The 26,414-nt window shown below is 29.3% G+C and overlaps 2 protein-coding genes across 7 annotated transcripts; both read right to left on the bottom strand.

The window, feature by feature from the left end:
* Nucleotides 1–601: 601 nt before the first annotated feature.
* Nucleotides 602–21,038, bottom strand: LOC122569714 (calcium-binding mitochondrial carrier protein SCaMC-2). Of its 5 annotated transcripts, none has more exons than XM_043731196.1 (9): nt 20,900–21,038; nt 13,556–13,692; nt 12,757–12,844; nt 12,532–12,643; nt 3,791–3,949; nt 3,000–3,257; nt 2,758–2,925; nt 2,434–2,685; nt 602–2,348 (listed from the first exon to the last, which is right to left on the bottom strand). In XM_043731196.1, exons 2-9 carry the CDS (start codon nt 13,614–13,616, stop codon nt 2,274–2,276), a joined length of 1,173 nt encoding a protein of 390 aa, XP_043587131.1. In that variant the 5' UTR covers nt 13,617–13,692; nt 20,900–21,038; the 3' UTR covers nt 602–2,273. The 5 variants fall into 5 exon arrangements, with proteins under 5 accessions (XP_043587131.1, XP_043587132.1, XP_043587130.1 ...); XM_043731197.1 differs by having other exon boundaries at nt 13,467–13,692; XM_043731195.1 differs by lacking the exon at nt 20,900–21,038 and adding an exon at nt 15,433–16,075 and having other exon boundaries at nt 13,566–13,692.
* LOC122569712 (roquin-2) lies at nt 16,346–25,828 on the bottom strand. 2 transcript variants are annotated; one of them, XM_043731191.1, is made up of 16 exons: nt 25,661–25,828; nt 24,840–25,002; nt 24,500–24,707; nt 24,203–24,421; nt 23,943–24,118; nt 23,535–23,868; nt 23,205–23,445; nt 22,947–23,116; nt 22,616–22,878; nt 22,418–22,519; nt 22,125–22,336; nt 21,907–22,028; nt 21,696–21,837; nt 21,545–21,614; nt 21,284–21,475; nt 16,346–21,169 (listed from the first exon to the last, which is right to left on the bottom strand). In XM_043731191.1, exons 2-16 carry the CDS (start codon nt 24,999–25,001, stop codon nt 21,050–21,052), a joined length of 2,733 nt encoding a protein of 910 aa, XP_043587126.1. In that variant the 5' UTR covers nt 25,002; nt 25,661–25,828; the 3' UTR covers nt 16,346–21,049. The 2 variants fall into 2 exon arrangements, with proteins under 2 accessions (XP_043587126.1, XP_043587125.1); XM_043731190.1 differs by having other exon boundaries at nt 22,418–22,522; nt 25,661–25,826.
* Nucleotides 25,829–26,414: the final 586 nt, after the last annotated feature.

Genomic DNA, 26,414 nt, shown 5'->3' on the forward strand with positions numbered 1-26,414 from the left:
ATAAATAATGTCAAGAAATCCAAGATAAAATACAAATATTTACTAAAAAAAAACATTAAAATAAAATCCTTATGGTAAAAAAATATATATATAAAAATGTGAATATATTTTTATTGTTTATATCATACCATCAATAGAACAATATATAATAGTATGTAATTCTCATAACAATTTCTATTTAATTCTGTATTGAAATATTTATCATGGGATCGAAAAACAGTAAGCAAAGTAGTTATTTAAAATCTTTATACAATATTTTATTTGCACGAGAAAATATCATAATCATTGTCATTTTGTATACAGAAGTAAATAGATATATCTAGTATAAATATTATATGTTCGTTTAGTAAATCGTAAAAGACATTCTCTATCTTTGGTAGTTTATATAAAATTAATAAATATTGATATATATAAATAAGTATGCAGCAAAAAATGACTATTTTTATACGATGCATATTTTTGTATATCATAATATGGAATTAATATCATTAATGTATGTATATTGTTCGAGGCAGGAATATCGTTTGTAACATGCACTTAACAGATAACATCCGCTATCAGTCAAATTCAGTAATCAGTGCTAATTACTTAAGAACTAAAATTTTTACAATATTTAATAAATTATCTTTATTTTTTACAAAAATCTTATATGTACAATAGATATCAAGCCATAAAAAGAACTAAAAAAACTATTAATTTACATTTCTTTTCACATGACTCGTCAGTTTCGTTATAATTTGTATTAACTGCGTATTGCTGTAAATCATTTTAATTTTAAACGACACGGCAAATTACTTTTTTACAGTTCTTTCAAATTCGTATGGATTATTTATAAAATTCTATTCCAAAGCACAACGAACATTCTATAGACTTAAAAAAGTAATCGAAAATGTTGATTCAGTTAAATGTTTCTATACATTACGTACATCTAATATAAATGCTAGAATTACCCAGAAAAAATGGGTTTTGTAATTTTTAGCTACTTTACTTACATTATATTTCGTTTATGTTAAAAACGTGATGGAAAAAATAAAAGGACATCTTTGATTTTAAAAATATACGTGAAAATAATATGATACTTGTCCAAAGTTAAATTGTAAAACTATCATTTTTTTATCGTCATCACTCAACACTCGTGATTATTTTGAAGAAAGAAGTAAGCAGGCACGAATATAATGCTATATCGTGATGTACTTCTTTGGAGTTTAAATATACATATTTATAATACATAGGATATACATAACATGCCTACAAGATTCATTTAATCAGAGAATTACGTTAAAACAATGCGTGTAACAAATGTAATATCGCGGATAGAGTACTCGTTCATGGAACAAGTTTAACACATAAATTATAGATGTGCAGTGTTTGCAATAACTCATAACATAACACCTTGATAATAGCGGATTTGTTATTATTATTATTACTATTGGTATTATTATTTTCATTATTATCATTAAATACTGGAAGAAATTTACAATAAAAATAAAACGCATTTACAAAATTGATAGGATTTTATGCACTGAATTATGTTTCCAATTTAGCTTATAACCATACATATCACAGCAATAATATAACTCGATCCTCCTATTTTCAGAATTTGCAATAATGTTCTAATGTATTTTCTAAACAATACATTCGTTTACATTTTCATAAAATTACATTTCCATCTGTAGATTACTTGACTTGCAAATCGTACGTGGATCGTACAGGAATTTCTTTTTTCTTTAATATTACAACTATCAGCCACATCCTTATTTCCTTTCCATAAAAAACGACCAAAATAAAATTATAAGACATAATACTATTTTCTTTTCTTCTACTGGTCTTTATACTATCATTTCTATTTCGAAATTATGAATTTACACTTTTGTTCTTCTTCATAGAAGCGAAATATAAGTGTAAGTCATAAAAACGAATACGTTTAAACTAGTTAGCATGATGTATACACGGAGTGTATAAATGTGAACTCATTGGAAATTAATTAAAATTCTTTATGCTGGCCACTTTTGTTATACTTATCTCCTTATGTAAAATTTGTTATAAATATGTTCTATGTGTTTAATAGTGTGATATACAATTGGAAAATAGAATGGCAAATGCTTAAATAATCGTAGAAGCTTCGAGTTAACAATAAATAAGCGATATTACATATAACAAAAGGTAGAACATACCGAATTGTTTGTTTAACCAACGACTGACTTACTTGTATACTTTATGATGTAATTAAAGAATAATTTAGTTAAATTAATATCACCTAAAATAAATAATCATCACGTCATATTAACACCCAAGAAATCCCTGACGGTTTCATATACCATGTAACTAATCGACACAGCTGGTGCAACCTAAAAAAAAAACAAATAAAAAATATATGAATAATTTATGATCTCCATTTATCAAAAATTAATCGTTATATAAATTATTCCATACCTTTAAAAAGTTCGGGGTTAAACCTCTATACAAACCGCGAATACCTTCATTCTTAATAATTTCCTTAAAAACAGTAACCATAGTATTAGGCTTCCCTGGAGACATATCTGCTTGCAACCGCGTTCTGACTAGCGCTAGTGGATATGAGCACACTTGACCGGCTGTGCTTGAAGCTGTTCCGCATAATAACAATATCCAGAAGGGTGGTTGTTCATTTTTGTCGTGTGTTTGTAAATACCTGTTTTTCAAAGTCTATACAAAAAAAAAAAACTGATGAATAATATTTCAAGATTATCAAGTATCAGTCATTTTTTATATACTTACTTCGTACACAGCCAAGTCAATACCAGCATATGGAATTATTCCCATTAAATTAGGAATATAGCCTCTATAAAAAGATTTCAAACCACCTTGTCTATATATCTTCTTTGTTGCATCTACTAAACCTGAATACTCTCCTGTTTTTCTAAGAGCAAATCTAGTTTTGAGCACCTGCAATATATCACGAACAACATCACTAAAAAATAATGAAGATATTACATCGGTACGTCATGTGAATTTCATACCTCAAGTGGATATATGGCTGACTGACTAATCCCACCAGCTAAAGATCCAGCCATTAATCGTTCATAAAGTCCGAGCTCTCTCATGTCATCTCCTTTAATTGTTCTCTTAATTTGCTCATAAGCCATGAATTTCAGTGCACTCTCTGGTCCAATTTTAAGTACATTTATACCATTTCCTCTCCACAGACTGATAGAACCACCTTCACGCAGCATGTACCTGAAGCAAGTCTTGATTTTGCAGTGTCGCGTTCCATGCACCTGAAAGCATTTTTCTTTAAAATAAAGTAAAGCAGAGAGCTATTCATTTAACTGTGATTTTAATTTTTAATACGTATCTAATACTTTGATTCTATATTTTATCAAACTATGCTTACAATGGTTCAATGGAAATATTTGCACATTTACTATAGAAAACTTCCATGTTATACATCATATTTGTTGTATAGAACATTTTGAAATTTCATGAGTACTATAATGAGACATGACTGCCATAATTATAAACATGGTAAAATTTGAATCAAACTTGGTAGTTAATAGTTGTGTCTATTTTAGATAATACATATATGTATTCATAAAAGTTTGCATAGGTATTCAAATACTGTTCTGAGCCATTGTATACATTTGAGCTTTACTTTCTCTTTTCCTTATTTTTTCAATCCACTGAGATAATCAATTGTTTTCTTACTTTTCAGAAATTTTAATAAATTACATTACATAAAGTTAAATAGTTCGAATTTTTTTATTTAGCTTTATAAAACAAATTTATTGGGACTTTTCTATTGTAAACCCACCTGCAGGTAAACTTTAATACGATCCAAAGGCGCCGTACATGTGCGTGATACACCACCTGCTACACCACCAGACACCAAATGTCGCCACCACATTCCAGAGACCATTTCACCAGTTGTGAAATCCTCAGGGACACCAATATCCTCCCCAATGTCCATATACTGAAAAAAGAAAGCAATAACCAATATAATTATTAGATCTTATCTCTGCAAACAAGTGCCCTAACTAATGAACGCACCGAAAACGAACCTCCACTTTGCATTTAAAAGGAACCGTACCGCGAAAATATAGTTTTAACTTTGATAAGTCGTGCATGATTACTTCATTAACGATTAACCTTTTACCGTGCATATTTTGTGATTTTGACATTTAGCTGTTATGCATAAATACATGTGACTCTCATTATTGCCAAAATACTCAAAAAAAATTAACAACTTGCACGATTCAAACACATATATACAGGGTGTCTTTATTGTATTCAATCGTGGATTTAAAATTATAGAAGATAAACAAGAATTTCATGAATATTACATGATACATGATATGTTCCAAAAGTGGAGGAGGAATCTCAGAAATTTTAAAGACATTTCTACCCTTTTAAATATCTTTTTTATACACCAATCGATATGTTCCTTTGTTTTCACTCTAAATTATTTAATTTTTCCTAATGATATTCTTTTTTATTTCCTTCATTTCCAACTGATGATTTGACCTAATTACAAGAAATATCTTATATTCATTGATTTGGATATTTAAATGAATTATTCGATAATATTGAATACTTAGATAATATCAAATTTTATTAGGACGTCGTTGATTTTCACTGAAAAATTTAAAAGTAATAATTTTAACGTTCGTCTGAAAAATAAACGTTTCAACGGCCGCTTATCTTCCAATATATTTTGAACCAGTGTTCACTGGTTAACCCCGGTCTCATTATAATACATATTCAGCTACACTTTGCCGGTAGTTCGCGTACCACGTGTCAGATAATTCTTGAACTCCGATCAACTATATGCTTCTCAAATTATTCAGACACAGATAGGGTTTTCAACTTTCTTGCCAGTTTCAGACATTACATCATATTTTGCGATTAAGCTTTCATCATTTTTCTTATAATTTGACACGATTTCTTTCATCAAATAATCGAACTTTTTAAAACGCTATTTCATTCAAACAATTATGAAACTCCATATACATACATCGACGCTGTCTACATTTAGAAAGCAGCTGGATGTTTCGAGTCAATTAAGTTTTGAATAATTTTGTAGTGAAAGTTATGCGAATTAATGATGATCCTTTATATAATTTTCAAAAATGTAATTTCTAGTAATATTTCGTTTGTCGGATTTGCCTGAAATAAATATTCTAACAGTGTAAACGAAACGAAGGGAAAACGTTTAGCGGTTTTGCAGACATATTAATAGCTTAGGTAATTAGCTTTAAATCTATTTTATCACGAACAAATAATTGTACGATAAGCTTAATATTAGCAGATCGCTTGAAAATGCAAATATTTGTTATTAACTTGACATCCATATATGTTTGTTTTTTTTTTAATGTCCTAAAACTGGAAATAGACGCGGTCATTAACATGATATGTACTAATCGTGCGCCTACAATAAAAATACATGTTATTTATTTACGTGTACTTGTATTTTAAGTTCTATAAGCGAGACTGTGGACGAGAAAGGTAAATGGTTGATCAAAAATATGCGGCAAAGTTGTTCTCCTTGATATAACGAGCGGCAAAAGTACCTGCATAACAAAAAAAAAAACGGATTTTATTTCCACTTCGGTATCTTAGGTATAAAAAAGATAGAATCTGCTACAAAGAATCTTGACGCAGTTAGGTTTCACTGAATTAGATTTTGACCTTGCACGCCTTTGATTGATTATACAAGCAGCTATTATCGATATCTTTGTGTAAAAAGGCAATCGATAGCAGCATACGCCTATTAATTGTGAACTTATTCGCGAGGAATTAAGTAGACGATCTTAATGTTGTAAACTTTATAGTCAATTTCCCAACTAGCACAATTCATGTGAAAAAATGTATTTCTACTGAATCTCAAGTAACACTCTAGATGTATTTATTAAGAAAGATGATATGACCTTAAAGGAAGATATGTCGATATCCGTACAAGATGTTTGAACTGAAATGTAGGAAGTAAACTATGAATGTTTAAAAAATCTACAGAATGCAAAAGTACATAAAATATCTGAAGTAGAATACTTATTATAATATTTGGTAAATGAAACAAATTTTTATTTAGATTCCATTTCTTTAATTATGCTCATAAAAATATAAAATTGCGTCAACATCTGCGGTTTAGTAATAAGACCTGATGAAAACGAATAGAGAAGCAAACTTATCTATTGCGAGAGTTTTTCTCGGAACCGTCATATCGCTTAGGAAACAAAGAACCGAGTAAAATAAATAAAAGAAATACCGATCGTAGATACTTAACTTTACGTTAAACTAAAGAATAATATCTGTATCTATATCCACGCTATCCATCATGGAACAGTTTTTTGTACTTGTTCGAAGGATAAGGATGAAAAACTCGAGTTAAAACTGAATAAATCCAAAGAACGACTGAGAGAAACGAAGTATGCAGGTTTCTTAAGTCGGGCCAGAAGCCAACAAAGCAATTTGGTACATTGCCCAATCCTAACTTTAAAATTTTCTTCAATTCGCGTATTATTTCTTTTACGTGTGAGAACACCTTAATCACGTGACAGGTTGCTAATTCTGAATCTAGCTAAATACCTAGAAGGCGCACAATTCCGGTAGCTGAAGAAGAGTAAACTATAGTTAATTAAACGTAATGCTTTTGATTTACAACAATCATTTTTATTGCGAGAAAAACCTGATATGTAAGATGGTAGTGACTTTAGAAAACATTAATATTAACTAATACACTGTTTGTCTGTTCTTACAATTAGCTTTAACTATTTAAAGCAGTGTTAAATATGTTTTTTCAGAATAGAGGTCATTTAACATACTACATAACACATGTATAACGTGTAAGGTTTTGTGTATCAAAATTTATAAGGATTGAAGTACAAATATTTTTAATACGCATGTATTTACATACAAATAGAAACCTCTACTTTTGACTAATTAGAAGTAATTTGTGACGTTTTCATTCACGAAACAATTCACTTATTCTGTTTGCAGAGAATTCTTAAATTAAAATTATTGTACATAAGATAAGAGTACCATGCGTTTCGCGCTAATCTAGACACTCTGAGATGTTTTGATTAAAATGATACTCTGATAAATCTAATCAAAGACAGACGTTTAACAACCGTGATTAAATATTTAAAGTTACTGTCTTTTGACTTTCGAAACTATTCAGCTGTTCTCGTGAAAGAATGTTAGTATTTATTCGTCATTTATTTAAATGGTTCTATATTTACAAAATATATATTTAAAATGGTTTTTACCATTTAATATTAACAATAAAAAGTCTAATACTTTTGCTAATTTATTTTTATTATGATTTATGATGTAGTAAAAGAGTGATAAAATATGCAGAATTGTTGGTCGGTAGAGTTATATTATTATGTCTTAAGTCATAAAACACAAATGAAACTTAGGGGAAACCGATATCAAGACTCAAGTGTCAAATAACAATCGCCTGGTTACAAGCTACAGCACTTACTTTATATTGCATATTATACATATTTGTTTCAGAAATGTATACCAATTATTTTGCAATATCTTTACAATTTTTATATTCCAAGGGATAAAATAATTTAAAGAATAGTAATCTTTCCTTTGCTTTTTAAAAGTGAGATTTGTTAACTTTCATTCTACATATATAAAAATCTAAAATGTACAAGGGATAATCATTCTAGAAATAGACTATTTTATACTTCTACATGCATGAATATTATGCAATTTTGTTGACATTATACAATACTCCTACCCAAGCATCTCACAAACGTCACTTCTGATAATAGCCATAAATAAATTTCCATAGATGACAATAATACAATTTCATTTTTAATTTTTTATTATATATATTTTTTGATACTCATACGATACTCCTACCCAGGCTTCTTCCAAATGGTATTTCTGATAATAATTGGTACTCTACATGCATTAAATAAATCTTCATAGATAGCAATAGGATAATTTCATTTTAAATTTCTTATCATTCATATATTTCCCTACTCACTAGTAAATAAATTTTTATTTTTTAAATAATTCAACGATTTATATAACAATTCAATTACCTATTTGTTTTCCTATTTGTTTAAACGTTATTATAAAATTTCAGTTTTGATGTGATTTACTTAACTAGAATTAATTGTAAAAGCAATTGTAAAATTTCCCGCGTAAAGTTCAATTAGCAATGACAGACTTTTGTGCAGAACAATCTGGAACGAACCAGAGAAGGGAAAGGTTTGCATTCACGATGAATCATCGTTTGATGCTTCGCGATTGCCGGGTACACATTCCTTATTAAAACATAACTTCATTTAATCTTGCGTACGAGTCATTCGTTTGTCCGTTCTGACAGTTGTCATCATTTATCGTAAATCCAATGCTAATTATGCACCTCCTACCCAAATTTCCAAATACATCATGTATGCTCACAAAGGATATAACCTAACAAACACGAAGATGGTATCCCGCTGGGGGTAACCATCCACATGCTATGTATTTATAAGATATAACATTTCACCTAATGTCCCACTGGACAAATTGTAAAATCGCAATTAAATAATAAAAAAAAAACTGTAAAAAAATCATGTATGCGTGATTAATAAAAGTAATGAAATTTCTATAGTATCATGAAATAATTATATATTTTGATACTTCTAAGTTACGAATAAATTTTCGTATTAAACCACGCTTATTGAAATTCAATAAATTTCACAAGAAATTTATTCGAAAGATACGTTGAAGGAAAGTTTAGCGATATGTTTGAACCTCTACTTTCTCCATTGTCCACCATGTGATATTTTCAGCCATAACCTCTACGCGGCCTTATAACCTCTCACAGATATCCATATCAATACAAAATATTCTTACTACCTTATTATAATCCTTAAGATTATAATTTTATAAAAATTCATACAGAATAATAATAATTAAAACAATCTTAAACTCTTCTTTTCCCTCCCTTTCTTATGAGAATATTATATTTAAAGTTTGAAACAAATTAAAACCACAATGAAATTCTTAACCACATTTAAACTCGTTACCTTTTTCGGTGCCTATAAATAATTGCGTTATTAAATCGGAAAAGGAATTGCTTACCTTTTGCAATAATTCATGGTAATTCTGAAGAAATTCCTCACAGACCATACAAGTGGACGAAATACAATCATGTTTCAGAAATCCTGGATTTTTCAACGTGTACATTATTTGAAATCGTATTCGTAAAAAATCGAACTGAACTTCAATCGAGCAATTTATACGTGTATCCAACACATTATAGAGGACACAGGGCGAAGATACGAATAATGCTAAGCGAATCTTGTTGAACGAAACTAGATAAAAAACGAGGGGAACTAGATAAAACGAGCCTCGCCATTAGTCAGCGATTTGAGAGCTCGGAGTCCGATCTCAAGACTGAAGCGTGCCCAGGAACAGTACGGATATACGGGTACGAGTATTGAAACAAAGATATGGCATATGGCCGTCTAGACGGGGAAGCCCCCACTACTTTCTTGCCTACTACGTCACGTTACTCAAAGTATTTTGTATACCTGTCGTAAACTGATTTTAGTTTTCCGTATTTGCAACGTGGTTAATTTTCAGTTTGTTAAAAAATTTGCTATACAAATTGATATTTTATTAAGTCGTTAAATATGTGAAAATACAAAGACCATAGGGCAAAGAAAATTATAAGTAGATGTTTTCGCATTTATGAAAAATTCCAAGATCCAGAAATTTACAGAATGCACATAATATTCAACAATATATAAAACATGTAAAGTAAATTGCGCATCATAATACTTGGTAGATGAAATAAATCTTCTGTTCTAAACATTTTTTAACGATAAGTCACGTTTTTAGTTTTTCATTTGAAAGCAATTTTAAAGTTCAGTATTTTGTCAATGATATACATCTATTAGCAAAACTGCCTTTTTTAATAAACTTAGTTATGGGATTTCTTTGAAAAATATTTAAATGAAAAATATTGATTCTGAAAGTATTGGTTATCATATTTTAAATATTAAGTATGAAATTAGTTTTGCCAGAAAACATCATGGATTTTTCATTTATTGTTAAAATTTTAGGACTGAATAGGTTGTTCTTCTCTTTAAGTACATTATATCAAAGTACACCCTCTTAACTATTAATAACATTAAAAATCAATTCAGAATCTAAGATAATTTGTGGAATACTGACTACTGTTCTATAATCATTGTGAATCTAATATAATTTGCATTTTCCCACATTAAGGAGAATTTATTTTTACAATAGTGATGAATAACAGATAGCATTATTGTAATAATCCAGACTCCTATTGATGTTCCAATTTAGAACGCTTGTGTATATTAACTGGCGCGTTAGTGCATTTGAGAAGGACGTGTAGCCACGTGGCCTCTTTTCACGTGAAAGTCAACTATTCCGGCACAGAAAACTGAATACCATAAGAGGCGAGCTAACTCATTGTTAGTCACACGCGACGGTCGTACTTAATCAGTCGGTAAAAGAAATATTTTAGCAATTTTCTTTATACAGTGGCTACAAAAAGTATTCACGTATAGCTTTGTTCTTTTATAAAGTGTTTTTCTTAATCAGATTCTATACATTTGGTTTTTATACTGACAAATTTGTAGTAATCATATGAAAATACCTATTAAGTCATATAAAATTTAATATGTTTTAATCTGACTGATCAATTAAATACAATGGTGTACTAATACACTGTTTGTAGCCATTGTACGTGCGGCGAAAAGGCTGCGTAGGTAAAAAGAGCATGAAAAAGTGAAATTTTGTTCACGCCATGTTGGTTCCTAGGTAGAATTTGTATGCATTATGTATGCGAGTCACATATAGACTGAGACGGTTGCAGCCATAATACGCACGCACGTGAATAATGAAATGCGTCATCACGTGAGAAAACTAATAGAGACCTGAATGATAGATCTTTGATCATCAGCATTATTTCACTTCCGCCCTTAAAATATTTGAAACTTTTAGATATTTAGTATATGATAAAAATTAATTTTTTAAAAATTATATATATATACCATAATGTATTTTGCAATTATAAACAAAAAATAAAATTGTTTTATGGTATTTAAAAATTTTAGCTTTTCTCATGATTCATGTTTAATTAGAAATTATGATTCAGATTTGAAATATTTTTAATTTGAATATTTCAGATTTCAAATTGAGAAATATTAGTGTTGGAATTATTTAGTTGCAAATTTGTAGCACAGCACTTTCTGTCTCCTGGAGACGATGACCTCGCATAGTGAGTGCACGGATGACGAAACATTGCGAAATATTTCACTATGCTGAAAAATTCCGCGGTATACGGTTAAAAATAACTACAAAATGATGAAAAAACAGGGATATTTTCCGTTAAATATCATCGATAGTCTTTAAATTAATTTACTGTCTATAGATAATAACAAAATATTGATTCCAATCCGTAATTGTTTTTTTTTCTTTACCCACATATTATCTAACATATTTTAGCACGTTTTAGTAAACAATTCCATATTTTACGCTATTCTTTTAAATAATAATCATAACAGTTATGCAAAGTTAAGTTGTTATTTCAAGTTTATCACTAATAGACGTCGAAATGACCAAAAGTCTCTGATAAAAGTCTGACAATGCCAAATAATTGCAAAATAAAATTAAGAGATGTTAATATTCGAACCGAACTTAAAAATTAAATGTTACTACATTACGTTAGTTCAATGGTTTCCCTTCTATTAAATGAAAGCATGAAAGATAGAAAAATCGATACAAAACTCCATTTATAAGATTGTTTTGTTCGATCACTCTTGTTTCAACTAACGTCTTTTTCACTGTTGTAGGTATTCTCTGTTATACCGAAGAAAACGATCACAATTTAAAGATTTCAAATTCATCTTCACGAAACATCGTTAGTCGTTAGATTTCTTACTTTTCTCTTCTTTGCTCTAGCAATAAGATACTATACCCGTATAAAATTAAAGCGCATGTGCAAGAAAATTGTTTGTCCAAGCAGCGCATGCGTGGCGAAATCAAGTCAAAGAAGGAAGGGGATGCATTTTAGTGGGGAAGGTGGTAGAAACAGCTGGAAGACTATCAAGGTCATTTTGAATGACAATCGCTACGTCACACCTCCGGTCAAGCCTTCTCTGTCGACGAATCAGAGGTTTAAATCGACTCGATCATTTTTCCGTATATATACACGAACTACACCCATGAGTTCATCGTACAATTAGTATATAGAGTAGTAGACGGTCCCAGATTTATTTGTTTTATTATACTACCGACATTTCATCAAATATCATATAATGATAGAAAACATGTATTAGAAATTAATAAAAACAATTGTGATATTCTACATAAAATAATGTGTAGTGATTATTAGACTGCAGATTTTTATATAATTTTATGATGGAACGAAATAGAATCTATATAGTCTACTAAAAATTATAACGTATATTTTATATATCTTTATGTATTCTCTGAATATTTATTTATATTTATGTATTCTCTGAGTGATTATTAATGTAGATCGTAATGTATATCATATTAATTACTTACGTTTGTATGATGCCAGTATTCAATAAGACCTAGAAGATCGGTACTCGGTGCATACAGCAAAAAATCTCGCCATTCGTTAAAGCTTATAGTAAGACTTCCATCTTTGTCCATCCTACAAATCGATATTATAAACTGTATTTTATTTTGTTATTTACATAAATAAAAAATCTTTATATCAGACTAAAAAATAAAATATTAAAATATGTTATTGTGCATTGAACTGACCGCTGCAATAACTTCTTTGCTTCATTATAATCCATTTTTATTCCCAATTCTTCGAATGCTTTTATCAATTCCTCTAAATCGATTTTACCTGCGGAAATGAATTTCAATTATAATGTGACAAATATTACGTTACCGTTTGTTTATTACATTAACAATTTAAGTACCAACAGGTAAACGAAGAAAAGAACAACGATTATGAACTTATAGATTGCGGTTTATTTCCTCGACATTGAGTAAACTTAAGATTGTCATCCGTGTATAAAGTGACACATAAAAAGTACTATTTATGGAAAGCGACTCTTTATCCATTTAATTTTATAATTTTCTTTGTGAAATTTCATTTGAAGAAACCAATCAAGTGTAGAATTCTATTTTTTATGTATTTGCTAAAATTTCGAAATAATTTTAACCAATTTCACTTATTTCTTTAATGAAATTTATAATTTAAAACTTTTAGAACAGTTATATACAGCAGTAAATTTCGGACTTTAGGGAAACTAGTTCTCCTTTTTTTCGAAAGTTTATAATAATATTTTTGATAATAACTAAGAAATTTTATCAAAAATAGAATATTATGCAAAAAAAACTTTAATTATTTTTATGCTGTAATATGTAAGAGAAAAATAGGTATTTAATAACAATAGAATATATTTCAGTCGATTAATGTCCATGAAATAGTGTGCATCAAAAATCAATGCATAAAAAATTACTTTAGATAAAAGTGTCTAGGGAAGTCGCTAACGGAGGTAGACATCAAGTTCTCTGTTATGTACATTGCACAATAGTCATTTTTTCGTACATCTACTGACCATCCTTGTTCTTGTCAAGATGAGAGAATTGCAGACGCAGATTTTTTTCATGTTCGCGAACGTAGTGTATAAATTCTGCTAGTGTAATATCACCGCTTTTAGTACTATCCGAACTGGCCAAAAATTGCTGAAAAAAAAGCAAAACGCTCAAATTGTATAAAAATTATTTAAGAAATTAACGTAAACATATGTGTATTTCTAAGAGAAATAAAAATTTATCCGGATCGATCTCGATAAATTTTTGATAAATGAAAAACGTTTTCTTTCAATAATTTTAATGTATAAATAAATAAAGATTTGCTTTGAATTCGTATATTAGAACGCGTTTTTCCGTTGAAGCTTTAAAAAATAGTATAACACTGGGTATTAGCCTTGATAAAATCACGTAAATTGTATTAACTACAAACTGCAGCGAATATATATATCGGCTTTAAGAATGTCAGTGACAACCTTCCTTAAATTAAATAAAATCTTTTGAATATCTTAAATCGGACTAGCTTACAGTAAATTCAAGGTCGCTACTACATTAGTTACATAAAAGATGAAATAAAATTTTTAATACGAGTATTTCAGAAATATAAATAAATTGGGATGTGAAAAATATAAACTGTTTAATAAAGCGTTAAACAACCGGAAAATATTGTATAATGAGTAAAGTTCACGATTTTTAAATTAAACTTTATCGATATTATATCATAATTAAAATGTTCCATATAAATTATTTTATAACTAATAAATATACAGTATTTATGCCTCATATTTTTATTGTTAACTATTATCTTTGTACAATTTATTTAATTATTACTTTTTATGAATTGATAAACATTCAATTAATAAGAGGTTTTTGTTACAATTTTTCAAAGTTATTAGAAATTAAAATGGAATAATCAAAATATGCATTCCATTATTAGAGAACAATGGAGATTTCTAATAAAGGTTAGTGCCAAGCTTATTATGCGATATCTGCAGTCAAATTTACTGCACAGCGCGCAATGCGTGCGTACGCATTCGATGAAGTCATATATATAAAATATATTTTAAAAACATTTATAATGCATTTAAATAATGTCTGAAAAATTTAAAGAATATCGTATATGTAGAAAGTAACTCTTTTTAATATTGGACAGTTGTATGCATCCGCATTATACAGTTCGACCGTACAGTACGAATATTCACTAACAATAAGTGAAGTACATATTTCATTACATATATTGCCTTGCTAATTGAACAGGGATTAGAACCGAATCTGATTTTTTAACAAAGAGTGATCTATACCAAAAATTTTAAATTAATAGAAAGTTAGAGTGGGATAAGAGATAATAATACTTCTACGGAAAAACAAATGAATACCGCAATTTCGAATGTACAAAGTGACATGTACATGTAGAACTGACTTTGCAAGTGTTACATTTATAAAACAAATAAATATGTGCCAGCTGACAGTATCTCACTCACGTTTAACGGAGGAGAGAGATGTTTGGAATTTGCTACAAATATATATATTGCTCAATGGCTGGCCAGATAAAATCCCGACCCATGGTCAGTTAGCAAAGCATTACTATAACGCCGGAGTACCGATCTATGAAGCAATGGTGGGGATAGCGACAACCAGTTAACAATACATTAACAAAACAACTGTCCCAGCCACTTAACAAAACGGTACTCTATCTATATGAAATATATGTATGTATTTTATAAATTCTTAATCGTTCCAAAACTATCTTAAAAAAAGTAATAAAGCGTTATACATGTAAATATTAATTTCTATTCAATACTCAAAAATTACATGCATCTACGTTATGCACTTCGATCGTATACAGTAGTATTTACGAACATCTACCAAGTAAAATATGAATTATAGAATTACCTCCGCGTAGTATTTATCGACTCCAACATTACGAAGCGCTTTAGACAGATCTTTCACATCGATTCGCCCGTTTCCATCGAGATCTAGTTTTTGAAATATTTTTTCGAACCTCTTCTCATCCTCTGCCGGCAACTCATGCAAATAATGCGGTGGCATTACGCCATGCACCGCGCTCCCTCGACCATCGAGCATTATTCTTTGTATACTTTCTATATTACGAAGTATCAAATTTCTTCCCAGTATATACCTGCGTTACTGTTACACAATCTTTCTGTTTTCCTTATTTTTTATGCGTGCTTGTTTCCCGAACCACTTGCAGATTCTCAATACGATTACTGCACGGAATGTTTCGATCGTTATACACGCCTAATACGATTGAACTCATAGCTGCACACACGTGGTGGCTATTAAATTGTGGACATCGATTTTCCAACCATTCGTGCACTTTCTACCAATAACAGAATGTAATCTTGCGTGTCTGTTTAACTGTCAAGCTTTTACGAATACTTTATGATGTAAAAGTGAAAACATGCGTAAACAGAAAAATCTCGGATTTTCACACGCTCGTCTGTCAAACGAATACGCCTAGATTGATCGTATATTCACCATACAAAGTGGAACTATACCACTTTCCCCCACGTCCGTAACATAACCGACCAATTGTCTATGCACAACTAAGTCCAATTCCGGTGCCACTGGAACATCCTGCGTCGTGCCCTGTGTTCTGTACTCAGAGACACCATCTAATGGTAGGTTTCTGAATTATTTTTACGCAGCATCGATCGACAAAGATGATTCTTCGAACGCGCGGATTTTCGAATTTTTCTTTGCGAAATTGCATTAATTTCATAATATTGTTGATTTTAATGGACGGGAATTAATTTTGTAGCGATAAATGAACATAATATCCATATTTGTGTTGAATAGATAAATATATTACACTCTCACTTACAGCACACTTTTTTTTAGAAAATACATCAAACTTTGATGAATGTTTACAGACGATACAAAACGTTTGAAGAATCTTACCTCGACGCAACGATATTATATTGTCAAAATATTCGTACTTCAAATTTTTTGTATTACATGCACCGATAAACGAAAAAATTAATAGAATTGTAATATTCTTCTAAGCATTTCTTAAAGTATTTCTCAACGAAACGGACGAATCAAATCAATAATTTATGACTATATGAATATGAGACGAGATGTATTGAACAGTGTAAATATTTTTATTTATTTCTCTAGATTCTAGAGTAGTGAACGAAATAGGGTAGTAAGTACTACTGTGAATCTATCACATGTGTATATTATAATACGACTTTTTCCATAGTTATTTATTTTAGAAAAATACATTAAAAATGCCAGACTAACAATTATGTTAAACGCAATAGGCAATACTAATATGTAATGTTATTTAGAAATATATATTAACATTTTCTATGTAATAAAAACATACGCTATAAGATTTTTTATTTTACGTACAAAACGATTTCAAGTAATTTCTTAATGTAATAATTCAGAAATGTACATACATGCATTGCCCATTATGTTTACAGCTAATGTAACAAAAAATCTTACAATCAGGAATTAATTTAACGTAAGTGTCACAAAAATACTATTAGTACTGCTAAGTGCCAAGTGCTCACTGACTATATGCATTATATACCGATATGTATATAATTATTATTGTTTCATTATGTTCAAACAAAGAACGTTAATATAGATTGTATGTGGTTTCATACCATTAACATAGGTACGTGTGTATTATTATACACATAGTGACATGTTTAACATGCAATTAATCTGAAGCTTGCACAAACAGTATTGTTGCGCTTATTACTTCCCAGTGTACACAGCCCTCTTCGCTTTTTATTCTCTACATTTATTAATGAGTCATACTACGAATAAAAACAAAATAAGCAAAGGAAGAAGAAACAGAAATTAAAGGGCAACATCTTTTGTGAAAAGCAGATCACTACCTAGTCAATCATAATTTCTTTAAACAACAGAAATATTCAAGTATTCTTCAAATCTTTTTAGTTATCTTTATAAAGGAATTATATAAAATATTAGATAGTAATTTGAAACAAAACTCTATGAAATTAATAATCTTGGAAGCTTTCGTTTCTGAACAAACTGTGAATTTGGTGTTCATTTACAGAAAGGAACGTTTGATCTTTCACATTCATTTTTATTTCTATTTTACAGAATATTCAAATGACTCACTTTAATCAGAATTGTAAAATCAACAAAATTTGATATTTATAACTATATCATTTGGTGTAAAACGAATGTTGAATCTTGATTTAAAATGTAAGAACTACTTTCATATAGAAAGTATTTGTTAGATTTATGTCAAGAAATTAAATAGTGATCCCTTTCTGCAATATTGTCACACACTTTCTTCAGTACAATCGCCAATTATGTGTTGTGATATCTGAATGTAATATTGTGATGAATGTATAGTGATTGCAAACGAAGTTCTCATAGACATAATAAAAAATTTGTACTACATAAACTTTTCTTTAAGATCTCATAATTGTATCTGTGAAATCAGTAACAAAATAAATAATAAAGTTTCTAACATATTTTTCAAACATATATAAATATAGTTTCAAATCTAAACATAATCAATACCAATGATACCTTTAATGTAGAACAAACGTATAGTTTAATATTTTGTATATTACATATCTTCGAATCTGCAATGGAAATATATTTTTTTATAAAAATATAAGAAAGTATTTAATTTTTTCATGTGAAAGTTTTCAATTACTCCATCTAATTAAAAGTAAAATAGATGTAGTTTGAATGGAGAAAAATGTAATTCTATACACTGGAGTAGAACAAGTTAATTTTTTCTATAATTCTTTTCACGAATGTTATTTCATATTTTATGATATATCGTGATAAACGAAAGAAACTTGCAACGATAAGTTAATAAAACAAATAAAATTGCACCATTATTCGTAATTTTTTTTATAAGAAACTAGTTATGTTCTGAGATTACATTTCTTTCCATGGTTCAGAGTAATGTGCCTCTGCAGGATTCAAAAATACTGAACTCAATATGTGCAACTGTACAAAATGTTTTATATGGTCTTGTATGTGTTGCTATGTATGATTCAAAAGGCACATTTTAGTTCGAAAGAAATAATATTCTACTTGAACATATCTAGTTTTGTGTAGCAAGGCAAAATAATAGTTTTAATGAAAAAGATAGATCAATTTTCCTTTGATCTCTACATTTCATAAAAAGTCTATGTCATTTCCACTAAAACTGGAATTATGAATATCTATACTACACATTATTTCATAAAAAAGAGAAGAACCCAAAGACTATTGTAATGAATAAATCACTATACTGTAAAGAGATTACAACTTGATCAATGTACTCAGCTTGATCAAATTTTCTTATCACATGTACAAAACATTATTAATATTAAGTGAGTAAATTTTTTGTTAACAAAGAAACAAAAACCTTTCCACTAACAGATGTTATATCAAATGCAGCAAATAGCTATATCAAGAATATAAATTTTCGTCCATAAAATAAAATACATATCTCACTCACATCCTGCTGTGAAAAATATTAATTTCATCTTCCTTTTTTTTTTGTTTTTCCAATACAGAAATAAGAACAGTATGCCAATAATACATACGTTAATTCGTGTCTAGCATAGGAAATTAAAATAATAGTTAAGAGGAAGCCAATGTGACTGTTTCTATTTCTCGTAAGTCCGTAAATCGAACATGTTTACAAATGTGAGAGCTGCAGCTCGCATAACAGTCTGTTTACATTATTTTGTTCATTTTCTAGTAACAAATAATTTTAAATCAGTGGCTCTCAGACTCTGTTGCACTAGATAAACATAAATTTACAAAAAAGGAAACTAAAAATAAAAAATCATAAAAATTCCTTGAAACTTTTAAACATATTAACTGCTACAAACATACCAATAGTTTGAAAACCACTGTTTCGAACAAGTCAATTAGTCACAGCAAATAAATTAAAATGCAATGGTTCTTTTACCAGGCACAAATGGAATCTATAGTTAATTTTCCACTACATATTGTCAAATAAAGGAAAATTTTATACAGTATTAAATTTTCCTCATTTTACCTTTTTTCTCTTTTTTTTTAATTTTTCAAGTATTCGAAACTGTAACATTTTGTACTTAAAATGTGAAATAGGACTCCTAGTACTGATTTAAAAAAAGATAGAAAAATAAAATAATTTTTTTAACTTTACAAAAAAAAGGAGAAAGTTAACAGTCACAAGAAAAATAAATTTCTCAATTACTTTTGCTCATAATCTCATTAATGTATCAATTTTGTACAAATTGTATTAATTTGAGAATCAATTATAAATGATTATTCAAAAAAATGAATTTAAAAAAGGAAAAAAAGAAATCCGAAACTGGAATTTGTATTTTAAGACTTGGAACCAAACTTGACATCGTATTAATATTATGATACAACAAAGTGTGATATGATGTACAAGTAACTGTGTTTTATTTAGAAACATATTTTCAAATATGAAAACATGAATCGCAAAAGGAAGTACAGTAAGAAAGCTAAGTATTTAAAAAAAATTTTGTTTCATCAGCTAAAAATCAATTATTATGTATATATATATATTTATTTATATTTATAATTAAGATATATATATTTATATTAGAAGCAATATATATCTTAATTATGCAATATTTTAACAGAATATGTTAATTTTATGTATGCATAACACCTATATGTATCCGTATATTTTCATCATGTAACCTTGTTGCAGGTTAAATAGCATTCTTTCCGAATGTATCAATAATATAATATTCTTTGCTTCATTGTGCAAACATATAAACAAAATATACTACATCCTGTCATGTTTATAAAACACTGACATTAATTTCTGTTAAATTTTAACAAATCTGCTCTCGTTTGTTTAATTTGTTCTTGTCAATGAATGTCCCCATTATGATATCCATAACGGAACACCGATCAACCCTTCACCGGTTCTATAAATGTAATTTCAATGCGGCAGCTAACTCTCACTTCTTACATTGATTTTTCTTTATGATAGACTCCCTACTGCAGTTAGTAAAAAATTAAAACGATGCGACTTCCTGCATAACTAAATATGAATTGCTACATCATGAAGATTTCTTTGAAACCTTACATTATTTACAACTAGTTTTTTACCGCCACGTTGATAATAATTTCAGGAAAAAATACATTCCCATAGTTAAAGAATTAATATTAAGTATGAAGACGTTTTAAAGACATAGTACATGAGGAAGTAGTAAATCCACTTTTACATTATACCATACCAATAGGAGAATCTTTCATGTTAATTAGGGATAATAAATTTGTCTATCTATTCATTCAATAGTGCGCGTTGCTTTCTTTTGATTTTGTTTTACAAGAGCGATAAAATGTTTTTTAGGCAAATAGTAGAAATTTTACTTACTTTCAGTCATTTTGTTGAAAAAATTTAAACATGCTGATGCATGGAAGTTCGCATGAAAAATTATTTGCACATGTTAAAAAGAACATGTTCCGACAAATAATGGTCAGATCTAAGAAGTACATAATGTAGTAAGAATCACTTATCTTACTATTATTTCTTAGAATTATCCTCTTCACTTGACCAATGTTTTTCTTGTTCTTGCAGTTCGAATTCCCATCGTAATTCTAATTCCCGCATATCATTTGCGATACCTGCTTCGTAGGTATCTTCCTAAGAACCAATTTCAAGTTTTATATAAATTTTTAATCGATTATTTTTACAATAAGCAGATTTGATATACTTAATTTCTTTCTTCCAATGCGGTATTACAACACCATAACTTACTTCTTCGGGCTTATAATCCTGACTGAAATTTTGAGAACTAAGTAAATTATTCGACGATTGAATCCAAGGTACGGTACCGTATGGACTCCAATTTCGTACGTCCTTTTCTTTTTCTCTGATGCCAGCTTCAATCATTTGTAATTCTTGTGCTAACCTTTCCCCGGCCGTAAAAGTTGCACCTTGTGTGGCAAGCTGAAAATGTGTTTACATATTAATGTTATTAAATATTTTATTTGAAAGCAAACAGTAACTGAATAATACCTTCAAGTCATTAATCTTCTTCTCAAGATGTCTTAATTGTTGTTTTACCTTTTGGGATTCAAGGATTAAGCTGGAATAAATTCAATTATAATAAGATTAAATGTTCCAAATAATTAACAAGAAAATAATAGTGTATTAAATATTAGCTTACTCTTTAGACATACTATCTGGTCGTGGAAGTTGTGTGTGCGTTGACGTATCGGATATATTACGACCAAATGTAATGTAATTATCTCCAAAACTACTGTTATTGATAGCCTGTATTCCTCCATTTGCACCAATTGTAGCATAAGCTGTAATAGAATCTTGTATTTCCTAGTGCTCTTTCTCTTGTTCGCAAAAACATTTTTCATTACACTTACGTTGATTTCCATAATACCAAGACGTAATAGAATTTGTGGTTGGCATAGATCGATAAGCAGATATTGTAGGAGATGTTCCTCCATCTGCATAGAAATTAGTAGACTGTACGCCATTAGTAGATCTAAAAGAAAATTATTTTGTTATGGCTTAATATCATGTATTCATTTTTCGTAAACAATATTTCTTTACTTGATAAAGTTATAAAAAGAATTATTACCTGATTAAGTTTTTGGATAGTTTAGAAATTGGTCCATATTTACTATTTGATGATGCATCAAATGGCACAAATTCATCATCGAATAGAATGGGATCTGCGCATCGGAAATTATTGTTGCAATTCATATTTGTTGAAGAAACCATTGGATTATTTGGTGTGTTTGTCCATATAGAGAAATTCGATGATAGCGTGTCTCCTTGTATGTCGTAATTCTGTAAATAGAAAAAGAGAATAGTAAAATATATGTTTCAAACTTTCATTGCAATTTCAACAATGAAATATTACAATCGTACCATTTTCATCTGTGGCACTTGTTTGTTGACAATCGTTTCAAGTTGGTTTAATATTTCCATCCTGCGTTGCAGTAACATCGCCAATGTTTTGGCAACGGTTCGCTGCTATAGTATACGAGAACATTTTAACATGCAATATGCAGAAATATTTCAATATATACAGTAAAAGTTACTAACACATAAGAATAATCATATTACCTTTTTAGTATTAGATATTCCATTGGTCATATTAGATGAAAGCTGCGACGAATCCCAAATATTAAGATTAGGTGCAGTGTAATCAACAGGTGTATTAGGCATAATATAATGAGAACAATGTACGTCAATATTTTTCGTCGGTACCACAGGTAACATTCCTTGAGGAGATGGTAGCATATAATTCGTTAATGATCCGATAAAATTGTTTTCATTTGTTGGGTTGTGATGTTGTATTGGATTAACTTTGTTCATAGAATTAAAGCCTGAAAATGATATAATTGTAATTTTTCCAATCAATGTTTTGTATTATTTATTTTATACAAACACTTACTTTCCCTATGAGTATTATCGTGCGACTTTATGGAATGATAAGATAAATCGTCATTTTGTTTAAATGTCTTATTATTTGATCCAGTAACTGATTTGTCTGTTTTCGCATCTGAATGGTTGATTCCAGGTAAACTTGATCTGAGACTCAATTTCCGACTTTTTGATCTATATCTAATAAGAGAATAGATGTACATACATAAGAGATACATTTATACAGAATTTTCTTAGAATTTTCTTGAACACGTACATGTGTACTTACTTATCTAGTTCCATGTCACTATGAGCAAATGTACAATTAGTAGACCTAGGACAAGAGCCTCTAAGTGCGAGATCTCGACACATGCTCACTTTATATTTTGGTTGTCCAGGACCTACATTGTGGGTACCATCTTGTGTTTTCCGATTACCGTGTTGTTGAATGAACTCTACTAACGCTGCGACTACAGTTCTAACAGCTTCTAATGCTCCTCGACATTCTGCTAATGTAGGAGGTTCAGTTTCTATAAAAAAATTAATTAGTTAAATGAATCCGAAGTTAATCCAAATATTTAACTTGTTTAATGTAATGTTGCAATGTAATGGATCATACCTGGGCTAGGATCTATTGCAGCTAGCAATTCTAATTGAGGTCTTAGACTACTTAATTGTCCAGGATCAGGAGTACGTTGAAGAGCAATAACCAATTCTTGTACACTTTGAGCAAAAGATTGTGGAGTTTGAAGTTTATCTATAATACTTTGCATATGAGATTTATGGCTTGTATCTCCATATAACAATGCAGACCATTGATCAGGTGCTATTCTTAAACCAGCTTCAGTCGCAATTTGCACTATTTGAGCATCATGCTCCCTCCTCAAAGCTTCATATGTTCTAAACTCTTCTTTTAATTGCATTAATGATGAATCTCCTTCTCGTTTAGATACCTATTCAAACATTCTATTTAAGTATTCTTCTTAATAACAAATATTCATTATTGCAATTGAAGAATAATTCTTACCTTAAAACAACTTGCTCTATACAATAATTGTACAACATGTCCTATGCTAGTTTTAGAAGCTTGAGGAAAATGTGACTCTAGACGTTGAACTACAAACATAACTAATACTTTCCTAGAAAGAGCAGATCCATCTTCCAAAGCCAATAAAACAAGTTTTAGTACTTCTTCTTGCATTGCTAATAAATAAAAGAAATGTTTATTAGTATATATTACTTTATTCATATTTTTCATTGCTATTGAGTTATTTGATAGTAACATACCTGGCCCAAGAAATTGACATCCACGAGCTCTTACAGCAGCCCATAGATTAGCATTAAGTTGTTGTGGATTTTGATGTTGTAGTATCAACTCTGTAACTGACCTTTCACCCAAACTTCTAGCTGCCCTTACTGCACGTGCTCTTCCTTCTGGTTCAACCAACTGACAACCAACTAAAGTTACCAATTTCCTTTGCATAGGTCGAGAAACAAGTCCAACACCTGTTGTTTAGTTAAACATAGACTCAGATTATGTGATGTTATTATAGAATTGTCTACACAAATAACCATTAATGTTACCTGTAGCTAAAGAAGGATTTGTCTGACATGGTTTGAGATATAGAGCAAGTTCCTCAATACAACGTTTTGCAACCAAATAATTAGCATGGTCTTCAGGCGGTAGCAATTTTTGATAAGCTGTTGCAACATTTGTGGGAACAGGATTTCCCACCAATTGTAATAAAGCTTCATTTACTGGTAATCTTTCTATTTCTGTATTAATAATACTCTAAAATATGTAATATAAATAAATTATAGTTCATAACAAGAGGTAATTTTATAATAAATATTTTAAATAGCAAAAGTCAAATATATAAATATACAATTTTATTTGTATGATAATAATAATAAAACTATTTACCTGATCAAAAGGACATTGTTTACGATGTAAATTTGCAAGGCACGTACGACATATGGTATGACCACATCCTAACGATATTGGACCACGTATGGCCACATCAAAGTCATGACAGCAAACTGGACACGAAAGAAATTCAGTCCACTGTGGTGCCTGTATTGGCATTCTGCAACAAGATCATATTAAAATATTCCTTTCATTGTTTAATTTCACAACTCTCTGCAATACCATTATTTCTTAAGAATAATTAAAACAAATTTCACATCTATAATTAAAACATTTAATTTAATTCCTATATAATAATTCATTTACATTTATTTAATGAAATCGTAGAAACAAGAAATTACGGAATGCATCTCGCAATAAGATGAACTAATTTCGTGAGAAACGTATAAATTTAGCAAATTATTAGAAGTAAATTTTATTCATTAAATTTTATTTTACACGTTTCTAGAACCAATAATAAATCTAGAACGAAACTCGGTTTTGATTGCAAAATATTTTTCTATAGCTATAAATCTCTTCGAAACAATAACGTTTTCCTATCAATTGTTTTTTATACGATGATTATAGTTTTCCTTTGATCCCATAAAGCATGAAATCAACTTTTGTCTCTAGAAAATAATACGAAGAAATTATTTCGTATATAATTTTGATCACGCAATTAGATGAAAAATTTTTTAATCGTTGTCGCTATTATTCGTGTCCATCGAATGTCTGCTCTACATAGAATAAGAAAAAAAGAAATGATATCCGCTTATGCCACGAGAAAATATGTCGATGTATTGTTGTTAAAATAACGAATAATTAATAGAAAAACTCACCTCGTTTTTGCCTTCACAAAACATCACATTAACTACTCGGTTACTTCGCATACAGTTCTGCCATCGAAGCAAGAACAGATGAATCAGAAATCGTAAGATGAACTCAGCACGATATTCCTCACGTATACTTTTTTACCTCACTAGCACCCATGACGAAAACAATCTAGAAAAATAACGTTCCAACTCCTCTCGACAGAGAGCGCTATAAACAACATAGTACCAAATTTTCAAAATTTTACGAATTGCAATTTTAATATAATTAAAATATAATATAACTAGTTATAGTTATACTAGTTATAACTAGTATAACTAATTATAGTTATAGTCTGCGAATTTGTATGAAAATTCAGATAGAAATTGTTTTACCTATCCAATATTATAAAAAGCACTATACTTTGGACACCTTATATATCTTTTCATATTATGTGCATTCTGTGCAATTTTGCACTTTTATGTTTCCTATAAATGCATAAAAATCTGCAGTCTATTCATAATTAACATCTCTTTAAAATAGTTGCAATTTTATTTATCATTTATATTATTTATTTAATATACATTATATATTTTATGCAACTACCGTAAACATTGATATATTTTTTAACATCGAAAGATTTGAGATTTGGTATTTGTAATATATTTATAAGCTGAAAATTTAAATGAATTTTTTAAACAACGATGTATTAAAGATAAAAAAGTATTCAGGTCACTGACTGATTATCGTGTTTGAATTAGGTTTGCGTTAAATTTTCTAAAC

Source organism: Bombus pyrosoma, linkage group LG7 (assembly GCF_014825855.1).
Source record: "Bombus pyrosoma isolate SC7728 linkage group LG7, ASM1482585v1, whole genome shotgun sequence".
Lineage (NCBI taxonomy): Eukaryota > Metazoa > Arthropoda > Insecta > Hymenoptera > Apidae > Bombus > Bombus pyrosoma.